The sequence below is a fragment of the Trypanosoma melophagium genome (genome assembly GCF_022059095.1).
Source record: "Trypanosoma melophagium isolate St. Kilda chromosome Unknown ctg23segment0, whole genome shotgun sequence".
Classification (NCBI taxonomy): Eukaryota; Euglenozoa; class Kinetoplastea; order Trypanosomatida; family Trypanosomatidae; genus Trypanosoma; species Trypanosoma melophagium.
The window spans coordinates 60,023-81,002 of record NW_027125153.1 but is presented as its reverse complement, the minus strand read 5'-3'; the positions used below and the strand labels follow the sequence as shown (position 1 = coordinate 81,002).

Genomic DNA, 20,980 nt, shown 5'->3' with positions numbered 1-20,980 from the left:
CATGAGTAAAAAGCAGCCTGTTAATGTTGGGAAGAAGCCCAATAACAATCATAATGGAAAGAGTGGCAGCAATGGTAATAGTCTTGGTGATAGCAGTCCCTTAAAGGGGAATAATGGATCAGGTCTGACACAACGACGCGGTGAAGGCGAAAATAAAAACAAAGATATACGATTAAAACCATCTCCGTATATCCGAGAATTTGATTTTGCAGAGTTTGCTTACACCCCTCATACTCTTACAGCTCTTACCGTATTTTTATCTGCCCTTTTATTTATGGTACGGTATTATTACTACCCAGATATGAGTGTGGTATCGAGTGTAAAACTAGGTTTTTTTGCATCTGCATTTTCTCTAATTGTATTTGGCGCTATTCATTTTCCAGATTCTATTCTTATTCGACCTCATCCATGCGTTTGGCGTGCCGTTTTAGTTGTTGCTGTATTATATATAGCTCTACTCTCTTTTATGTTGTTTCAAAATCTTAAAACTGTGCGTACTATTTTTGGGTATTATGATCCTTCGCTCCTTATACCACAACCAGAGGGTCAATATGCAGAAGATTGTCGTATTTATACAACAGAAAATCCATTTTTATTTGTTCATACAGCTTTTGATATATTTATTCTTGCCCATTCCCTCGGATATTTCGTAAAAACGATTATTGTAAGAGATTGGCGTGTTGCAACCTGTATATCCATTGGATTTGAAATTATTGAAGTTACTTTCCAACATGTACTTCCTAATTTTAAAGAATGTTGGTGGGATCATATATTATTGGATGTATTACTCTGTAATGCTGGAGGAACATTACTTGGTATTCTTGCATTGCGTCGACTTCGTGCCAAAGAGTTTCATTGGACTGCATTAAGTGATATCAAGGGTTACAAAGGGAAGGCAAAACGTATACTTGGCCAATTTTGTCCACGTAGTTTTGTTTCATATGAGTGGAATGTCTTTTTGAGTCCAAAGAGGTTCCTTCAGTTTCTTGCCTTATTGGCCTTACTCTTTATTCAAGAAATTAATTGCTTTACCATGAAACATATTCTGCAAATGCCCCCCAAGCATCACCTTGTAACTGCACGTCTTACTATGTGGGGGCTCATTGGTATTCCTAGTGTTCGTGAGTTCTATGAGTACATCTCCACAAAGGAATATCCAGGCAAACGGTTTGGAATGACAGCATGGGTAGGGGTTTTGGCTCTTCTGCTGGAAACTATTTTCATTACAAAAATGTCTATTGAGGGTAATTACTTCCAAGCACCGATGCCAAGTTATATTGCCGTACCATGGATACTTGCACTTTTTTTCTTTCTTGTCTGGTTTATCCTCTTCTTTGGTGCACTTAATCTACAGCAGCGGATGACACGGCGGGGAGTTGTGTACATCACATCTAATCTCTTTTTCTACTCCGGCTGTAGTTGTATAGTGGCACTCTTTCTGATGGGAATGCCAGATGTGCAGATGGGCCGGGCGGTGTTTGAAGGGTTTATTGCACCATATGAGAAGTATATACTTTTCTGGAGATGAGAAATAGTGAGAATGTGAAAGAATGGAAGGAAGAAACTGAAAAGAAGGTGGAATAATAATTAAAGAGCAGAGAGAAAATAAAGAGGTGGTGAGGAAAGGAAAAAGAAAAAAAGTGATGCTTTATATATATATATATATATATATATATATATGTTTGTATATATATAAGTGTATAGTATAGTAGATGCCTGTTTTCATTGTTTTTTTTGTCTTTTTTTCTTTTTTTCTTTCTCTCTTTTTCTATTTGCTCAAGAGAGAAAGAGGGTGACTTCTTTAAATTGGCAGTGTTTTTTTTTCTTTTCTTACTCGTGTTCATAGGTTCAGGCTTAATTTGTGTAAAAGCAAACAGGCGTATAATAAACAGCATACATGTATAACAAGAAGAAAGAAGAAAGAAAAGTTGAGAAACATTGATACATACGTTGGAAAGGAAAAAGAATGAGAAGGATTACCAATAGTATGAAGGTGAACTATTACAACAAAAACAAAAACAAAAGAAATAATTCTTCTGAAATAAGAAGCAAATCTAATCTACAATTCTATAAATATTTTTTTTTGTTTTTCGTCTGTACGCCTTGATTTTAACCTAATATTTTGTTTATCAAAATTTTTCTCCTTTTCTTCTTTTTGTCTTTCTTTGGGATCCCATATATATATATATATATATATATATATATATATATATATATATATATATATATATATATATAATCGTTGATAAAGAGAAAGGGAATATAAGGAAGTCAAAGGGGAGTATACAAGAAAAGGAAAACAACACCTCCTCCTAGTTTTTTTTTACTCTTCTTCCTCCTTATTTTTATTGATTCTATTTACATACATCAACTCCTTCCAATAGCCTTACTACTACTACTACTACTACTACTACTACTACTACTACTACTACTACTACTACTATTAACATTGTTATTTACATTTACAATGAAACCGTTACTAGTCTTTGGTCTCCGTGGCACATTGCTCGAACGCATTCACGCCAGTCGCATTCCGCCTGGAATGCCGGAGAGTGCCATGACGGTTGGAATGAGTCGTGTGTGGCTGCGGCCCGGTGTGATGGAGGCGTTGCAGGCCCTGCAGCCGCACTGCCATCTCGCCGTGTGGAGTTCCACCACCGCCCGCAACACCAATCCACTGATGGAGGCGGTGTTTCATCGCAATAGTGGCAGTGCGCCGGCGGTGCGGTTTGAGTTCGTGTGGTCGCGGGAACACACGACGTCGGATGAATTCCGCCGTGCGGCCGCCACATCGCGGGAAGATCAACACGCGACGGTGAAGGATCTGCGGGAAGTGTACCGCCGCTTTCCAGAGATCGCCAGCCCACGCAATACGGTGTTGATTGATGATACACCGAGTAAGGGGAAACCAAACGCGGCGAATTTTCTCTGGTTAGAGACGTGTGAAGAGCTGAAGATTGAGAATGCGCAGGTGATGCCGGCATTGCGGCGTTTTGTAGAGGAGAAGTTACTGGCGGAGAAGGAGGATGTGCGACGATTGTTGCCAGTCCGCATTCCATGGGATGTGTAGTTGAAGAGAGAATAAGAGAAAAACAAAAAAAAGAAAGAATGGGGTTGCTACAGATTTTGTTGGAGGCGACAGTGTGAGGAATCTGGGATGGAGAATCAGTTCATGTGTCTCTACAAAAGAACATATATATATATATATATATATATATATATATATATATATATATATATATATATGATAGTAATACTCATAAACTTGTAAAGGCGGGTATATAGTTGTCGTATCCTCGTTTCTTTTTGTTTTATTTGATTTTATTTTTTATTTTTCTTTTAACTCTTCTATGCATTTGTAAATAGACACGTACACCATTTCTTTTTGTTTCCTTTTTGTTTCTTTCTTTCGTTTTCTTCATTTTCTTATTTTTTTTTCTTTACTAGCTTATTGTCTGCATCACCAAGAGCAGCAGAAGGAGCGGGCGAATACGCGCATTCCGCAAAACCAAAAAAAAAGTATTTATTTATATAAAGGTGCAAGGAGTACAAAATTAGAAACCAAAACACTCGATACAGTTGCTAGCACAGCCATCCTGGAAAAGGAAAGAAATACTATATCGAGGGAATTCTTCTGCAAACAAAAAAGAAAGGAATAACCCAAGATATATTGAAAAAAGAAAAAAAAAAACACACACACGCAATCAAGGCGAATTAGATAATAAACTTCAAAAAGTGAAGTGTCTTTTTCTAAGGAAAGAATAAAAAAACAAGAGAGAGAGAGGGAACGAAGAATAACAACAAAAAAAAGGAAATAAAAATGCAGTACGATGTGTCGGAAGAAATGACTGAGATAGACCTCTCAAATCTCATCAGCTATACAATGTCTTTCCAGCCTTTACAGTTACTTCTTCAAAGCATCTCGAAACGTACGAAGCAGTCAGAGATGGATAATGAACGACAGGATGAAGATATTTCAGATCTGAAAAGACAACTCGCGGATTTACAGAAGCGGGATACAGAGAGAGAAGCACAACTACAGAAATTACTGCAACAACTACAACAACAACAACAACAACAACAACAACAACAACAACAAATCCCCACAGAGCCACGAACCGAGGAAGTGAAGAGTCAATTTGTGGATCAGCCTGTAGATCTCCAAGCTCTTTGGGATGAAGTGGAAAGGCTTAAAAAAATCATGGGTGAGTTCCAACTCTATTCACGTCGTCGTACTATTGATGAGTTATACGAGGCACGTAAACGACAAGATAGTATAGTTGCCAGTTCTGGAGAACTTCGACGACCGAGACGACCAACAGGAATATCCACCGTGGGAGAATCCATGGATGAAGGCGATGAAAAGGTCGGTGATACTATTCTTAGTCGTGCCCGTGAGGAACTTCACCTTAAGGATACCTATGTCTATCACGAACAAGAACAAAAACAAGCGGCGTTATTGGCAGAGGAGGATGTGCAGGGATTGAGTAGAATGACGGGAGAAGAATTGCAGCCACCCGGTAGAAGTGAAGTGCAACGACAAGGCACACCGCATCAATTACGGCCATCGCAACAACCATTACACTACGCGGAAGAGCAGCAGCCAACACAACAGCACTTGCCAGAAGGACAACCAGCACATGCGGCAGAACAAACACAACAACAAGAACAAGCAGAACAGGAACAAACCAGAAGAAGTGGCTCTGGAGCTCAAGGTGTGTCTCGCAGTGGTGAGTATCCCTCAGCGCCATTTTTATCAGAATCGCCTAAGTATCCAAGGGAGTCTGGGCGAGTGTCCAGTACCACGCCCATGTTTGGTACCAGCAGTGCTGAATCCATGATGCAATCCAGGGGTTATGGCCTACCACCTGGTCCTTTTGCATCTATTTGTGATCGTATCCAACAGGATGGTGCAGATATTGAATACCTCAATCGTGTTGTGGCGGAGATGTTGAATGAGATGCGAAGTTTACATGCTGATGTAGATCACATGCGCACCATCACCGTTGAAGGAAACGGCACCGATAAGGAAATCGCACCAAAAGCTGAATCAAAACCGGAATTTGATCATGCCAGTTTACTTCGTCGCGTGGAGAAACTTGAGGATGATGTGGAGTGTTTACAGAAGCGCACCGCCTCACCAGGAACGCCCATATATAAACCTGATATGGAAGGAGCAGAAGAGGATGCAAAGCTTAGAAAGGCTATGCAAGATGAAATTCAAAGATTAAAGGATCAACTGGGTGCCTTAAATCAGGCACAGGAACGCATGAATGCCAAACTTGGAAGTATTCTCAGTGATTCTGGTAAAACAAGTGGTGAGACTGGTATTAACCCTGCACAATTTGCAGTTTTACGTGCAACTGTCGAAGCCCTTGAACGTCAATTGGCTGATTTGCAACAAGCTGGTTTACGTAATTACGATAAGGATCTAGAGGAGCTTCGTCAAGCATTAGATAAACTCCAGCGAGACACCGACGCACTGCAAAAGAAGTGTGAAGTATTGGATGAAAAGAAGGCAGACAAGAGTAGTCTACGCAAACCATCGGGAACTCTCTCAGAGGAGAAGGAGAAGAAGGAGAAGGATGAGGAATCTCAACAAGCTGTTACAGCGGTAGAAAATCATGGAGAGGCAATAAATGATTTACAACAACTTTTGGATGCCATACAAGGACGCATGTGTAGGGCAGAAGCTAATATTAAAGACCTGAATGATAATAAAGCTGATCGCACTGCTTTGGAACGTCTTGTAGATGACTTACGACATCTTCGTCACTTGTTAGAACTTGGTGCTGGTAGGAGTGGCGATGGTGAGAGTACTGGTTTGGCGGCCGCAGCACTGGAAGAAGCACTTCAAAAACTACAACAACAACTGGTGGAACACGCAAATGATTTCAGCAGTATGCGGGATGGGACGTCGAATGAGTTAATTGCATTACGTGATTATGTGGAACAAATTGATCATCGCAAAGCCGATGCCACTCTTGTGGCGAATAAGGCAGAACGTGATTATGTGGAGAATGCACTGGAACGACTCATGCGTGAGGTGGAACAAGTACTAAATGCCACTAATGCTGGTCTTATTGATACCCTTGACAAATCCCTCAATGTATTACGAGACATGTTGGATGGAAAAGCAACAAAGAACGACATGGCACAATTACAACGTCTGGTATCAGAGGAACACATAGGAAGTGGGGCACCGGATGCACTTTTGGGATTTAAGGGATTTCGTTGTCTCGGTTGTAATCGTGCGGTGGAGTCCCTGCGGCCGCGTGTGATGCCGAATCGACTGCAGCCGTTTGTGAATCGATTGCCGCAGAATCTCCAGCCGGATGGTGCCGGCAACAGCAGTACGGCCCGTATTCAACAGGGATCGGTGAGTGGAGGTGGTCCTAAGAGTATCACTCCAGCCCCACTAGGTGAAGCGTAGTCGTTTCTTTTTCATATATATGTATATGAGATGTGTGGAACATTAAAGGGGTTGATCTGGCCATTATTATTATTATTATTATTATTATTATTATTATTATTATTATTATTATTGTGGTGGTTGTAGAATAATAGTTGCAACTGTTCGTGTGATTTAACTTTTTTTTTACTTTTGTCATGCAGAGCAGAGTATTCTTTCTCTGTTTATGTGTACGTGGAAAAGAAGAAGTACATGAGATGTATAGAACGGCCTTTAAATTGCCGTAGAATGAAACAAGAAGTGGAGAAGCACACGAAAACGAAAACAAAAAATAACAACTCCACCTCAGAGAATGGAAAAAACAAAACAAAACAACAACAACAAAACGAAAAAAGTATGGTGAAGAAAGAAGGAAGAAACAGGGTCAGTCTTGTTTTTGTGGTATATATATATATATATATATATATATATATATATATATATATGTCATTGTGTATATGTATCTGCTCTTTTTGTAATGAAAGAATTATATGAGGTGAATGAAGTTGTGTTTCTCTGTGCCGGAAAGATCAGAATTGAATGACATGAAGCGAGTTTACGGTGATGGAAGCATAAACGACAGAAATGAGTAAAATGGACAAAGAAAAAAAAATACAATAGATCCTCTTTCTGTTTTTCCCCTTGTTTTTTTTTGTTTTTTATTTCTCTCTCTCTCTCCCTTCAGAAAAGTCAACAGTTCTGGATTGTGGCTTCTTTTTTTTAAATTTTTTGCTGATATGTAACTAGTGGTAAAAAATGAATGAAAAAAAAAACACACACACATACGACATCACAATTTCTCTCTTTCTACCTACCTAATATATATATTGTTTGTATTTGTTTTTGCACGTTTTTCTGCCTGTATACCTTTCTTTCCTTGATATATGTATTTTTTTCTTTTCATTGTTTTCTTCTCTATACGTGTTTCTGTAATGAACTGTATAATATCTTTAATAAAAGATAATTGATTTTTCCTTTTCTTTCTTGCTTCTTTCTTTATTTCTTTGTATATGTGGGGAATTGTTGTAGGGCCAGAACAGCAAGGTATTTTATTTCATACGTCCCACAACGAAAAACGAAAAAAGATTATAATATAATATATCCTGCTATATACAAACACAGAGAAGAAGAACAGGCACTATTCAACTACCATATTTTCTTTCACGTACATACATTAAGAAACCTACGCTTACGCGACCACGTGCACTGCACAGAGAAATATAAATAAGTAAATAAATAAATAAATAATATATATATATATAAATATATATATAAATATATTGGAGTGATTAGGTTGGTTAGGCACGTAAAGTTTGCAAACGGCATAAGGAACAATAAGATAAAAAAAAGGCATATAAGTAGGTGAGTAAGTACTAACTAAGAAGAAGTCAAACAAACAAACAAACAAAAACAGGGCAGTTCAACAAGGTAGACAAGAAGGAAAGGAACATCTGACAATTGTCCCTTGACAGCTCCAGTTGATATTTATATATATCGATTGTGTTGAGGTATTCAATCAGAGGAGAAAAGAGAGATAACGAACACCTTTCAACAGATAGTGAAAGAAAAAGAAAGAAAGAATATTCTTGCGCATTACTACTTAATAAAAGGTAGGCGAGGAAAAGAAGAGGAGGACCCAGGAAGTAGAAGGAAGGGGTATATTATCCCTTAATAATATTATACCTCCACACACCAAGAAATATATATATATATATATATATATATATATATATATATTTGTACGCCGAGGTAAAAGGTAAGCAAGTAAAGAAACAGTAAGGGGGTGTATTGTTTGTACACTCACATTTCTGCATTTATTTGCGATTGTTTTTCTGCAATATTGCTGAAACTTTACCGAAAAAGCGAAAGAAAAATTAATTGGGCTCCTTACAAAAGATACACGAAGAAAAGAAAAGAAAGAAAAAAGCAAACAAACAAGTGTGGTTTGAAAGCGAAGGCAATTCAGTAAAAGAGAAAAGAGGAAGAATAAAAAAAAGAAGGTGAAATTGCAACCATATTCCATTAGAAAAGTAATCATACATACACTATTACTATTACTATTACTATTCCCTTGCAGAAAAGAGAGATCCACGCCATACACCCTACAGAGAGAAACATACATACAAGTACTTTATTCGGTTTATTATTATTATTATTATTATTATTATTATTATTATTATTATTATTATTATTATTATTATTATTATTATTTAAACAATTGTCCATGGTGTCGGATCCTCGCAATCTCATTGTCAATTACATTCCAACGCCCGTCACTGACGCCGAACTCCGCCGTTTGTTTGAGCCATTCGGCCCGGTCGAAACCGCCCGAGTCATTCGCGATCGGGCGAATAATCACCCGAAGGGGTACGGCTTTGTGCGGTTCCGCAGTGAGGCGGCCGCCCAGGAGGCGATCGGGCGGATGAATGGATATGAGATCTACAACAAACGTCTGCGGGTCGATATTGCACGGGGGCCGCAGAGTAAATGTGGAAATAATAATAATAATAATAATAATAATAATAGTAATAATAGAGGTGGAAGTGAGACGCCGGTGTTGTCATTATTGTCATCGATGCTTTTTACGCAGCCGTCGTTATCGTCCTCCTCAACGTCTATGACGTATGGGACGGGTGTAAATAGTCCAGTTCACACCGGCAATACATCCCATACCCCCAATAATAATAATAATAATGATAGTAACAATAATAATAATAATAATGATAATAACAGTGATAATAATAATATTGGTAGTGGTAGTATCCATGGCTGCACGAACGGGAGTGGTATTCGCCACACTGTGAGTGAATCCGCGGAGGGTATTCCTTGTAACTTTCAACACGTCAAGCTATATCGCATTATACATCCAATCCCAACAACAACAACAACAACAACGACAACGTCAAATGGGGGAAATGTTTCACTTGCTTTGCCGGATGGAGTTCCAACGCACTTCTTTTCACCCCCACGGCCCATCATCACAAGCACCGCAGCTCCAACTGCTCCTCAACAAATGATGAGAACAACAAATACAAATACAAATATAAATACAGATACAAATACAGCGGCTGTGCTTCCAGTGTTCTCTTATCTCACTACACACCACACATCGGGGGAGAGAAACAACCCTGAGAGTAGTCTAATGATGAACAGTTCAGGTGTGAGTCATCTTAATAACAACAACATCAATAAAAACAACAGTGGGGTTATCTCAAATGCAGATGCCGGGGGATTTAGTTGGGCACCACAATCCACACAGAAACTTCACCTATTCCAACAACAACAACAACAACAACAACAAGAAGAACGACCTCAACAATTGCCTTCTTTTACAGCCGTTGTACAGCCACTGTTCTTTCAGGCGGTTCAGCTGACTTCTGCGCATGAAACGATAGTGCATATCGCCAATTCCTCTTTGTGTGATTCACACAATTCACTCAGTATGAGCAGTTATGGCCACAGCAGTATGCCAATGGGTAGTTTAAGCACCGCTTTCTGCGCCGAGTTGATTAGGAATGTTTCTCTGATTTAAGTACATGTCTAGAGACAGATAGGGGAGTATATTGGGGCGGTGTGCGTATAAGATATATATATATATATATATATATATATAGGGCCTGTAGTGTATATACGTATAATATTACATCTACTTATATCGTCTACGTGGATTATCACAATAAAACGAGACGTGAAATCTAGGGAAGTGTGTATGGTAGCAATTGTCATCTCTGTTGCATCGAAGGACTTCCTTTCATTCAGCCACACCTGTAGAAAGTAAAAATAGAACGAAAATAAAAGAGTGAAAATTCGAGGAACGAGAGAAAAAAAAATGTGAAAAAAAATTCGAAGCAAAGACGAAAATATTCTCATTTTTCTGCCTTTTTCTTTAATGTTTCTTTTTTTTGTTTTGTTTTTTTGACCCTTTTCTTTTCTTCTTTTTTTCTTGTTTTCTGACGGTATTACTATTGCCATCACCACATCAATAAGAATAACAATCTTCTACTTCGATTTTTAATTAAGAATGGCTCTTATTATTTCTGTCCTTTTTTTTTTGTTGCCTTCTGCATTGCTTTTATACTAGCTGTTTTATTCTGCTTTTTATTTTATTTTGCTTTCTTTTTTTTTTTTGGCCTCTTTTTTATTTCATTTCTGTTTAATGCTCTTACTTGACTTTGGTTGAATTACACCTGTCGGAGATGCCGTTGCTGATGACTGATTCTTTTTTTTTTTTTACTTCATTTTGATTTGTTTTCTTTTTTTCTCATTTAATTTCTTTCTTCTTTTCTATTATTTTCTCTTTTCTTCTGATCACCCTAATGCGAATGCATATATATATATATATATATATATATATATATATATTTGAATATGAATTTCCAACCCTCTTTCTGTTTAAAAGAAAAAAAGGGATCCATGGCCCTGTGTTCAATTAAAAAAAGGAGATTTTATTTCCTCACTTCTTTTGGTTTTTTTTTTGTTTGAGAAGTGGTGAAATACTGCTGTTTCTTTACTGTGGTATTTTCCTACGTTCCTTGCTATTGTTGTAATAATAATAATAATAATAATAATAATAATACTATTATTATTATTATTATTATTATTATTAACGATGATCATTATTGATTGCATTCTTTCTTTATCTCATTGTTCATATTATCTTTTTTTTTTGTTTCATTCATTTTTTCTTTTTTTTCGGGGGCCAATCTCATCTATTTTTATCTATAATTCATTGTTGAATGAATTTCCTTAGATAATATATATGTATATATATATATACATGCTTGATTGTATCCCTATCTGAGTATTTATCTATTTTTTGTTTTGTTTTTCCTTATCTTGTTTTTTGCTATTTTTCTATTTGCTTTCTTTCTTTTTTTCTTAGCAGTCTGGTAATCATCCGTTTTTTCAATATTATTATTATTATTATTATTATTATTATTATTATTATTATTATTATTATTATTATTATTATTATTATTATTATTATTATTATTATTATTATTATTATTAACGATGATCATTATTGATTGCATTCTTTCTTTATCTCATTGTTCATATTATCTTTTTTTTTTTGTTTCATTCATTTTTTCTTTTTTTTCGGGGGCCAATCTCATCTATTTTTATCTATAATTCATTGTTGAATGAATTTCCTTAGATAATATATATGTATATATATATATACATGCTTGATTGTATCCCTATCTGAGTATTTATCTATTTTTTGTTTTGTTTTTCCTTATCTTGTTTTTTGCTATTTTTCTATTTGCTTTCTTTCTTTTTTTCTTAGCAGTCTGGTAATCATCCGTTTTTTCAATATTATTATTATTATTATTATTATTATTATTATTATTAAATATATTATAAATATATGATTAATAATTAATGAATGAGAACTCAAAGATAAAGTAAAGAAAAAATTAGAGAGAAAGAGAGAACACGGAATCATTTCAACTCCCAGAAGAAAAGAGGGAGTGGAAGAGAAATGACCTCGCGTTATGTGGGTTTATCATTATTTTTATTGTCAAATCTCTTTCAATCTCTTTCTACGTTTGTGTGTATAACTACATCTATTTATATCTATATCTATTTATATCTAATATTTATATTTATATCTATCTATCTATATATATATGTCTGTGGGGGGCTGTGCGGACGTGTATACGGACTGTAATTAATGTGCATATTGTCATGGTTTCCTTTTTTTGTTGTTTTTTGTGATTAAAACATTTTTGTTGAGTTTGCGGTATTGATATTATCAATATTATCGTTGTCATTATTATTATTATTATTATTATTATTATTATTTTTATTATTATTATTATTAATATTATTATTATTATTATTATTATTATTATTATTATTATTATTATTATTATTTTTATTATCATTTTTATTATTATCATGACCGATGTGGCATCTTCCACGTTGTCTCGATCGCGAATGAGGAGAGAACAAATAAAAACGAAGATCAAGAAAATAAATAAGCAAACTAAAGTAGAAAGGAGAAGAAAGTAGTCCTCAACACAGAAAAACGATATTATATATATATATATATATATATATATATATAAGGAATTCATCTATAAGGGATTGATCTTTTTTCTTTCTTGTTTTTTTTTACGGGGTTTTCTTTTTTTTTTCCCCACAAAAACAAAAGAAAAAAAAGAACAACAGTACAAATTGACTTTTAGACCAGTGCAATAATATTCATCCTTTTTCTTTGGTGCTCTGCGTACAGACTTTTTAAGGCTCTCTGGTTTTCGTCCTACCTTCTATTATATATATATATATATATATATATATATATATATATATGAAGATATAATCTGTTCTTTTTATTACCTTTTTGCTTTTTTCTTTTTTTTTTGCCTTTTAAGCCTTACGGGAAGTACGCTCGATATGAAAGGCATATCATTTGAGATGAACTCACAGTCTTGTTTATATATGACTGTACTTAATATTTATGGTTTACGGAATTCCTTCTCCTGTACACACACCCCACTTATTCCTAAATTTTGTGTTTTCTTTTATTTCTTTATTATTATTTTCTTCAAAAAAAAACGAAGGTTGATCTGTATTCCTTTTCCTTCACAGATCAAAGAAGAAGGCAACGAACAAATCCATACTATTGTTATTATTGCGAGTTGATATTGGTTATTCACATAACTGCAATTATAAAAAGTAGTAATAGTAATAATAACAAACACAAGATCATCACTACAAATAATCATTAATGCGTAATAGTGAAGTTGTTATGAAAGAAACAAAACCACCACAATGCCTTGCTAACAAAATTCACATGGATCGCATTATAACATCACTGGAGGGCCCATCGCATTATGTGGAACTCACAGCAGACACACTGGCCGGCTGTGGTCCATTCCTGCAGAGATTACTGCACGCCGCCCAAGACACACACACCGCCGATCGCTTAGATGATATTTTTCAAAAAGTCGCCGCACACTTCACGGCCTGCGCAAATATTGCACCAAATAACAATATCAATATCAAAGAGTTTATATTTCATATTGCCGCAAGGGCAAGTAGTGTTATCATGAAAGAAGAATCGTTATCATCATCTTTATTATTATCAGGGGGAGATGTTCATATGTCCATATCGAGAACTTCACAATTGGTGTGGTCTCGTGTGGGGCAGTTAGTCATTCAACTCGTGCGGGACTCCACCAACACTAAACATATTGGAATAATAAAGAATGTTAATTCTAGTGAGTGTAGTAGACGAAATAGTACTTCTCTCTCGCATTCCAACCTCACCGGTCATAATACTACGAATAAAACAACTGAAAGCAATATTAGTTATGATCGTCCAATAAACATACGAGCATCTCCATTACTTCTTCAGCGGATTCCATGGGAAATTGAATGTGGAGATGAGAAGGAGAAACCGATAGAGGAGGAAACACCGGCGATGGTGTCGAGTTTCACGGTTCTGTGGGGAAGTATATTTTCTTTTCTACAGTTACTGGCCAAAGGATCCACTGAGAAAAAGAGCGAAGAAGAAGAAGAAGAACCACAACAACTAAAACAACTAATACAAGAAGGACAACATCCATTAGGAAGTATATTGGCAGATTGTGTTGTTAACATGATGGAGAAGAATCGTTCTTTGTTGTGGGAAGCACATGAGATGAATCAACATGGGGCAGCCGCTGAGGTACTATGTGTCGCGGCGAATAACTTTGCATGGTTACTGCAACAGTGCAAATATCTGCCAATGGCAAATGCTCTAGAAATTAAGGAAGTTTTAATGCAGTGTACAACGGATGTTTTAGAAGATATTGTTAATGGCTATTCAACAGAACTTCATTACATTTTTTCATTATATCTTTTTCCACCACGAGATATGGGACAACGTCAACATGTTACCCCTCGACTACTCACTGGACGATTAGCTGCTATACGTGGTATTTGTAATAGTTTGGCACATGTTTTACCACGAAGTGAAGTTAAATCACTTCTTCTTGAACGTCTGCTGCTTCCTTTAACAGAACGGTTGTTGGATACCAAAGAACATCATCATGTAATAGACAAGAGTAGTGGCAATTATCAAAGAAGTAACCGAAACTATACTCTTTCTGATGATGACCCTGCAGAAGGATTCCAACAACAACCATCTATTGATGGCAGCCCTACTACACTGGCACAAAGAGTAAAAGAGATGTTGGATATGCTGTCGAGTGACAGTGCTTTTGGACGTAATATCTGTGAACAGAGTTCCTCTTATTGTACAATTAGTCGTTTGCTTCCTGTAATGACCTCATAAACGAGATCTATATATGAATAAACGCATACACACCCTCACAGCCTCACTGACTCATTCACTGTACATATATATATATATATATATATATATACATGTATACCGATGGTAGTGATGGATGGCTTTATCATTAAACTCCCTCCCTCTCCCTTCTCCTCTTTCTCTCTTTCTATTTCCCTCTTCTTCATCATCTATATCCATATCCACACATATTATTATTATTGTTATCCATAGTAACCACCACACCACCAGGAGCACACAGCAGACCAGACAGCTATGGCGGACCATCGTGGGCGGGAGGAGGCGGAAGAGGAGGCGGGGGCGCGTTTCGACCTCGCGGCGGGGACCGGCGACCCCCTCGCAGACCTCCCGGCCGTCGCCGCCATCGGACCCCGCGGGGCCCCCGCCCGCCGCCTCGAGGCCCAACTGGAGCCCCTCCACCGTCTCGTCTTTGGACGCGCCGGCCGGGCAGGCGAACGCCGCCGCGCCCTCGACGCCTTCCGCGGATTTCCACCGGACATGCGGGACGATGTGGCGGAGCGGGTCGGGCGACTCTCAAAGGAGAAACTCCGCACCCTCATTGACGTTCTCGGGGTGCCAGCGCACATCTCCAACCCACGCGCGAAGGTAGCAGAGGATGTCGTGGCGTTTCTCATGCACCCAAGCGTGGAGGGGGCAAAGCGGGGACACGCCAAGGGTGCACGGCCAGCGAGTAAAGGAGCAAAACGTGGGCGAACAGCATCACCAAGGAACTCTGCCGTCAATGCCTCTCCAAAGGAGGAGGAAACGGTGGGAGCAAAAACAGCAGTAACAGGAAAGGCTGCAACAAAATCACCATCACCAAAGACAAAAGCAAGCAAAAGAGCAGCAACAACAACAACCCCTGCAGATGAAGGTGTGAAAGCAAAGCGCACCAAAAAGGAGCTTCCAGTGGCGGAAAGGTCTGCATCTGCGAATCCACCAAGTGATGATGCACTTCGTGTGGCTGTATACAAGAGAATCCTTCTTACTCCGCGTGAGGAACGGGCGAATCTCACCACGAAGGCGTTGCGTTTGGAATTACAAGAGTCTTTTGGTGAACTGGAAGCACGAAAAGCAGTTATTAAAGAAGCAGCATCTGAATGCATTACAGCATTGGTTGCGGCGGAGGAGGCAGCGGCAGCTGCGGCTACAGCGACAGGGAGAGGAACAGTTACAACTACAAGTACAACAATGACATTAACAGAGGGAGGAACCTTTTCAGTAAGTCTTCCCGGGGCATCCTCTGAGGCAGCTAGAACGAGTGGCAACGGAGGAGATCACACAGTGGAGCCTTCACCAGCACCACAACCTCCATCGATGCAATTAACCGATGCTGCTGCTTCTACCCGCAGTCAACCCCCACCACCCGAGACACCTGACAGCTCTGTCGCGCAGCATTCATCAGTGCCATCGTTTCCAGCACATCCACCGGTAATGGCAACTGTGGTTTCCGCACCATCATGTCCCCCACCCGGTGCACCTATTGTATGAGGGTAAAAAAAAAAACGACAAAAAGATGAAAAAAAAAATGAGATAGAGCGAAAGAAAACCTAAAGTATTTCGTGGATGGGGCGAATGATTAACTCCCTGTAAAAATGTGGAGAGACACCAATAGAGAAAGAGAGGGGGAGAGAATGGAAGAAGAAGGAAAGAGATAACGAGAGGAAAAATGAAAATAAAAAGGAAGAACCGAATGGATAAAAAGCAAGGTACATGTGTATGTTATTCATTAGATTGTACAGCATGTTTTTTTTTCTCTCCCCATTTCTTGTGTTTTTATTCTTCTTTCTCTTGATCTCTTATTGATGTTATTTTCCTTTTTTTTTGCGCGTGGTCATGTACCTCTTTCTTCGTGTCTCTGCTACGGTATTTTTCTTTTTTTTTGCCTTTACAAATATTGCAAATGATAGTGAAATCCAAATGAGTATTTCTCCCTAATGCGTCTCTTTTTTCTTTTCTTTCTATTTCTTTTTCTTTGCTTTATTTATTTATTTATTTTTATGTGGTGGCGATGTTGGAGGAAGTCGCTCGTTTCTCAACTCGTCTATAAAGTGACTATTTTATAGGCGAGAGAAGCCTTCAGTAACGTGGGTTTGGGGAGGACGTTATTTTACTCTTCTCCTTACCCTGTCGTTATTGTTTGTTGTCCTTGGGTATTTCTCCTTGTTATAGATTTTGCAGGGAGTGGTGAAGGTTAACGGTAGGCTCCGGAAAAAGAACCAAAAAAAAAGGTGTAGTTGAGAGCGATTAAAATCGAAACTGATTAGAAGAGAGTATCAAAAAAAAAAGTAAATATGGATTTATGGCAGGAAGTTTCACCTGGGACTGGAGTTTGGTATATATCGCGTGAAGTTTATCTTTCTGTCTGTATTTGTGTTGCCAACCGTAGTTCCAACTGCGTGGTGGTTGGATTGCGTCGGACTGGACACCCGTCCCTCAGTAATGTAGTGATTTTAGCTCCTATAACTGTGAAATATACAGAAAACAAAAATACTGATAAATCTATTGATAATAAAATGGAAAATAGTAGTGAAATGGGTATTAATGTGTCTCGTGTTATTCATCCACAAAGTACGGTTGTGTTGATAACTGTTTCACCTGCAGATGATTCGATGCCCATGACATTAGACTTTCAACTTGATTTACTAGATACAGTGCATCAACCATTAAAGGAGAAGAATAACATAATACCGTTTGATAAAGCGGTGGCACAAAGCCGTGTAGTGGAGGAGTGGCTGCAACAAGAAGAGCAACAGCAACAACAAGAGCAATCAACTTCGCACTAAGTGTTCTAAAGAGCAATGAGGGGAACAATTGTGGATAGAAAGAAGAAATGCCATTAAAAAAAACCAACATTTAGCATTATTTGTATATTTGAACACTGTTATTTTCATTTACTCCTTTATCGAAATTACTATTAATACTACATTTGCCTAAATCTTCTCGAAGGTAGCTTATTAATGGGGAAAGAGGTTATGAGTGGTGATGTCATCGGAAGACATCACTGTGCATAGATTTCTAAAATAGATTATATTGACGTTGAGTGAATGATGTGAATGGATACCGTAGAAATTGATAATAAAGTTTGTTGCAGAGAGGGTTTCATACTGCAGCATTGTATCGGACACACACACACTGTGTATATTATATTACATTATATATATATATGTTTTGCACATTTTTGTTTTTTTCTTATTGCAACCCATTATTATTATTATTATTATTATTATTTTTTCTTTGTTTTTTGCTTTTCCGTGCCTCATACATACCCGAATACATATCTTTTTTCTCTCACTCTCACTCTCTCTCTCTCTCTCTCTATATATATATATATATATATATATATATTCAGAGGAAGAAAGCATGCAGCTCTTCGTCAAATCGGCGTCCGGCCAGACCCTTGCGGTCCAGGCATCCCTGCAGGAGACCGTCGCGGCCCTCCGCGCCCGGGCGGGTCTCGGCAGCCACGAGCTCCTCTTCTTCGGCGGTCAGTCCCTCGCCGACTCCGCGACCCTCGCCGAGTACGGGCTCCAGCGCGAGAGCACCATCCACGCCGCCCTCCCGGTGGAGGGTGGTAAGGGAAAGAAGAAGAAGAAGAAGGTCTTCACAAAGCCAAAGAAGCCAATCCATCGACACAAGCTGGAGAAGATGCGGGCACTCAAGTACTTTAACGTCACAGAGAACGACGACGGCTCCTTCAAGGTGGAGCACACTCGCCAGGAGTGCCCAGGACCAAACTGCGGTGCCGCCGTCTTTATGGCGCAACACAAGGGACGCAAATACTGCGGTAAGTGCCACCTGACATTTACAGTCAAGTAAACTCAGGACCGAAAGCTGGTACAAAAAATTGAAAGGGAAAAGTAAATTGACGAAAGATTCACATGTGGAGTAGGAACTATATAGCAGCAAGAAAGAAGGGGGCCCTTGCGCACATTCTTTAAAGGCATCTTATTCAATGATTCTTCCTTTATATTTTGTTTGAAAAAATATTTATTTCTTATTTTCAAAGATTTCCATTTATTGTTTTTTCGGCTTTTATTGTTGTTCCCTGCGCATTGCCGTGGGTGATACCTTGATCACATCACGGTGGGAGTAGTACTAGTACTACACACTTGTAATGCATGCGTTACGTTACATTTCTCTTTCTCTTTTTTTTCTTCTTTTGCCGTCAAAAACGGAGAAGGTCATAATCAGCAATAAATAATAATAGTAAAAAAGGTAAGAAAGAAATAAGGTATCTTTCCTTTTCCCTCTTTCTTTTTCTCTGTCTTTGTCTCTCTCTCTCTCTCTCTATCTGTGTACACATGCAGGAGGCTACACGACATTTACTTGACGGTGTTGTTAGCCTCACATGCGTTGATCCCGGACTTAACACCGCTGTGGCTGCCGCACCACTTGTTGTTACGATTATTGCCCAGCAATCACTCTTCGCTTGTCATGCCGCCTCTGCCGCTCACGCATTAATTCAGGACGGAAACTCATCACTATGGCACATCATGCGACGTGTAGCAGAAGCACGAGAACGTTATTCCGCCGTACATGCACCACCACCACCTCCGCCTATTCCCTCCAGACGAGCGGAGTGTAATGCGGAGCTGCGTGATTTGTTGTCTGGAGTATCACGTAGTAATAGTAGTGGTTGTGCAGCATTAACGCGAGTGCAAACAGTTTCATCTCTAGTACATACACCATCACCCTCAATAGCGCAATCGCCGGCATTAACATCAGCGTCAGTATCTGCTACAACACCTCCATTAACTGTAGTACCTGTTTCAGCTCCAGATCCACCGTTGTTGATGTCGCCGCTGGATTTTCGTGTAGTAGTAGTTGGAGGTGGACGAGTAGGGCGTGCTATTGTAGAACAACTACTACTTGCTCCTCATATTATACATCCATCACGTATAACTATTATTACGCGACAACCTGAATCTGTAGCACAATTTGCAGGACGTGGGGTACAGTGTACAGGTAGACGTGAAGGACGTAATGCACTTTTAGAATGTCATCTTTTAATTATAGCATGTCAACAAACACAATTCTATGATTTTGCAAGTATATACTGTCCACGACGAAGTGTTAAACAAGGTCTTCCACCGAGTTCGCAAACTAGTTGTAGTAGTAAAACTCACCAAGCAGAATCTTTAGTTTCCCAATCACAACACTCTCACAGACAACAACATCGACGTCGACGGCAACAGAAGAAAAGGACATTACAAGATGTAGTAAATAAATGGCGTACTATGGATAATGATGAGAATGATAGAAGTTATAATAATGATAATGGTAGTAGTGTTAACGGTGTTTCACACGCTTCAATGACACGACTACTTAAACCTGGTACCTTTGTTTTTTCCTGTTGTGCTGCATTGGGAACACACAAGATTGCTAAAGAGTTGGGTCACTTTGATCCACTTGTAGTTCGTGCTGAGGTTGACCTTACGGCTGTCCATGCTGGAGCTGAGCAGTTTAACACGGCTAAAGACGGTTTTCGTGCAGACTTTATCAGACGTATTGCATTAGAGGGAAACTCCTTCTTGGCCACACTTAATGGTCTTCAACAGTCCTATATGGCAGGAGAGAGTCCTTCTGTGGAGTTAAATAGTATTTCTGCGGGTGATTTATTTAGTGGTGAGGCGCTATTGCGAGTGCGTCATAGACGTAAATATGTTCCACCACCCGATATACAAGACACTATGCGTGGTGAGGGAGTAAGTGGAAGTACATCATTTTTATTAAGTATGTGGCGTGCACTACGTTGTTTTATTGTAGTGCGTTTCTCTACATTACCACCTGGACAACAACGTCTCTTTACATATTTACAACGTGTAGGACCACTACTAGGGGCTGCACTTGTAGCACTCCCACCGGATCTTAAAGCGCGTGTGGTGGGGAAACTAACAGATTTGCTAAATCGAGATATGGATGAGATTTACGAAACTGAAGAGCATCCACTTATTAAATTGGATCAACGCATAGTGTCTGCTTGTGATAGTGATAGTGATAGTGATAGTGACACAGATAACACAGTAAACACCAATGCAACAACTGCCACTCCTCAATCTCCTTCTAATGTGGATGGTATGAGGGAACTTACACGCCTTGTGGAATGTTTTCCTGAATTATTTAGTGATGAGACAGATGTTCTACAGAGGCTGCAGGATCACTATCTTGATGTTACAGAACGTAAAACAATTTGAAGCGATTTTATTGGTGTGAATGTGGGATGG

The 20,980-nt window shown here is 38.6% G+C and overlaps 9 protein-coding genes across 9 annotated transcripts; all 9 read left to right on the top strand.

The window, feature by feature from the left end:
• Position 1: 1 nt before the first annotated feature.
• On the top strand, positions 2-1,528 carry LSM04_003147 (Phosphatidyl serine synthase; the record flags this gene model as incomplete). Its single annotated transcript, XM_067330183.1, has 1 exon — positions 2-1,528. The coding sequence occupies one exon, from the start codon at positions 2-4 to the stop codon at positions 1,526-1,528; it is 1,527 nt and encodes a 508-aa protein (XP_067191429.1).
• Positions 1,529-2,467: 939 nt separating this feature from the next.
• On the top strand, positions 2,468-3,070 carry LSM04_008095 (FCP1 homology domain; the record flags this gene model as incomplete). The annotated part of the gene is made up of 1 exon (XM_067330182.1): positions 2,468-3,070. One exon carries the CDS (start codon positions 2,468-2,470, stop codon positions 3,068-3,070), a length of 603 nt encoding a protein of 200 aa, XP_067191539.1.
• A 750-nt stretch (positions 3,071-3,820) lies between these two features.
• Positions 3,821-6,433, top strand: LSM04_006379 (uncharacterized protein; the record flags this gene model as incomplete). The annotated part of the gene is made up of 1 exon (XM_067330181.1): positions 3,821-6,433. The coding sequence occupies one exon, from the start codon at positions 3,821-3,823 to the stop codon at positions 6,431-6,433; it is 2,613 nt and encodes an 870-aa protein (XP_067191494.1).
• Positions 6,434-8,675: 2,242 nt separating this feature from the next.
• Positions 8,676-9,983, top strand: LSM04_007957 (RNA recognition motif domain; the record flags this gene model as incomplete). The annotated part of the gene is made up of 1 exon (XM_067330179.1): positions 8,676-9,983. One exon carries the CDS (start codon positions 8,676-8,678, stop codon positions 9,981-9,983), a length of 1,308 nt encoding a protein of 435 aa, XP_067191536.1.
• A 3,201-nt stretch (positions 9,984-13,184) lies between these two features.
• Positions 13,185-14,735, top strand: LSM04_009258 (uncharacterized protein; the record flags this gene model as incomplete). The annotated part of the gene is made up of 1 exon (XM_067330178.1): positions 13,185-14,735. The coding sequence occupies one exon, from the start codon at positions 13,185-13,187 to the stop codon at positions 14,733-14,735; it is 1,551 nt and encodes a 516-aa protein (XP_067191560.1).
• Positions 14,736-15,008: 273 nt separating this feature from the next.
• Positions 15,009-16,244, top strand: LSM04_003674 (uncharacterized protein; the record flags this gene model as incomplete). Its single annotated transcript, XM_067330177.1, has 1 exon — positions 15,009-16,244. One exon carries the CDS (start codon positions 15,009-15,011, stop codon positions 16,242-16,244), a length of 1,236 nt encoding a protein of 411 aa, XP_067191440.1.
• Positions 16,245-17,047: 803 nt separating this feature from the next.
• On the top strand, positions 17,048-17,539 carry LSM04_005253 (uncharacterized protein; the record flags this gene model as incomplete). The annotated part of the gene is made up of 1 exon (XM_067330176.1): positions 17,048-17,539. The coding sequence occupies one exon, from the start codon at positions 17,048-17,050 to the stop codon at positions 17,537-17,539; it is 492 nt and encodes a 163-aa protein (XP_067191474.1).
• A 577-nt stretch (positions 17,540-18,116) lies between these two features.
• LSM04_007596 (Ribosomal protein S27a) lies at positions 18,117-18,572 on the top strand (the record flags this gene model as incomplete). Its single annotated transcript, XM_067330175.1, has 1 exon — positions 18,117-18,572. The coding sequence occupies one exon, from the start codon at positions 18,117-18,119 to the stop codon at positions 18,570-18,572; it is 456 nt and encodes a 151-aa protein (XP_067191523.1).
• A 485-nt stretch (positions 18,573-19,057) lies between these two features.
• Positions 19,058-20,950, top strand: LSM04_009472 (uncharacterized protein; the record flags this gene model as incomplete). Its single annotated transcript, XM_067330174.1, has 1 exon — positions 19,058-20,950. The coding sequence occupies one exon, from the start codon at positions 19,058-19,060 to the stop codon at positions 20,948-20,950; it is 1,893 nt and encodes a 630-aa protein (XP_067191561.1).
• Positions 20,951-20,980: the final 30 nt, after the last annotated feature.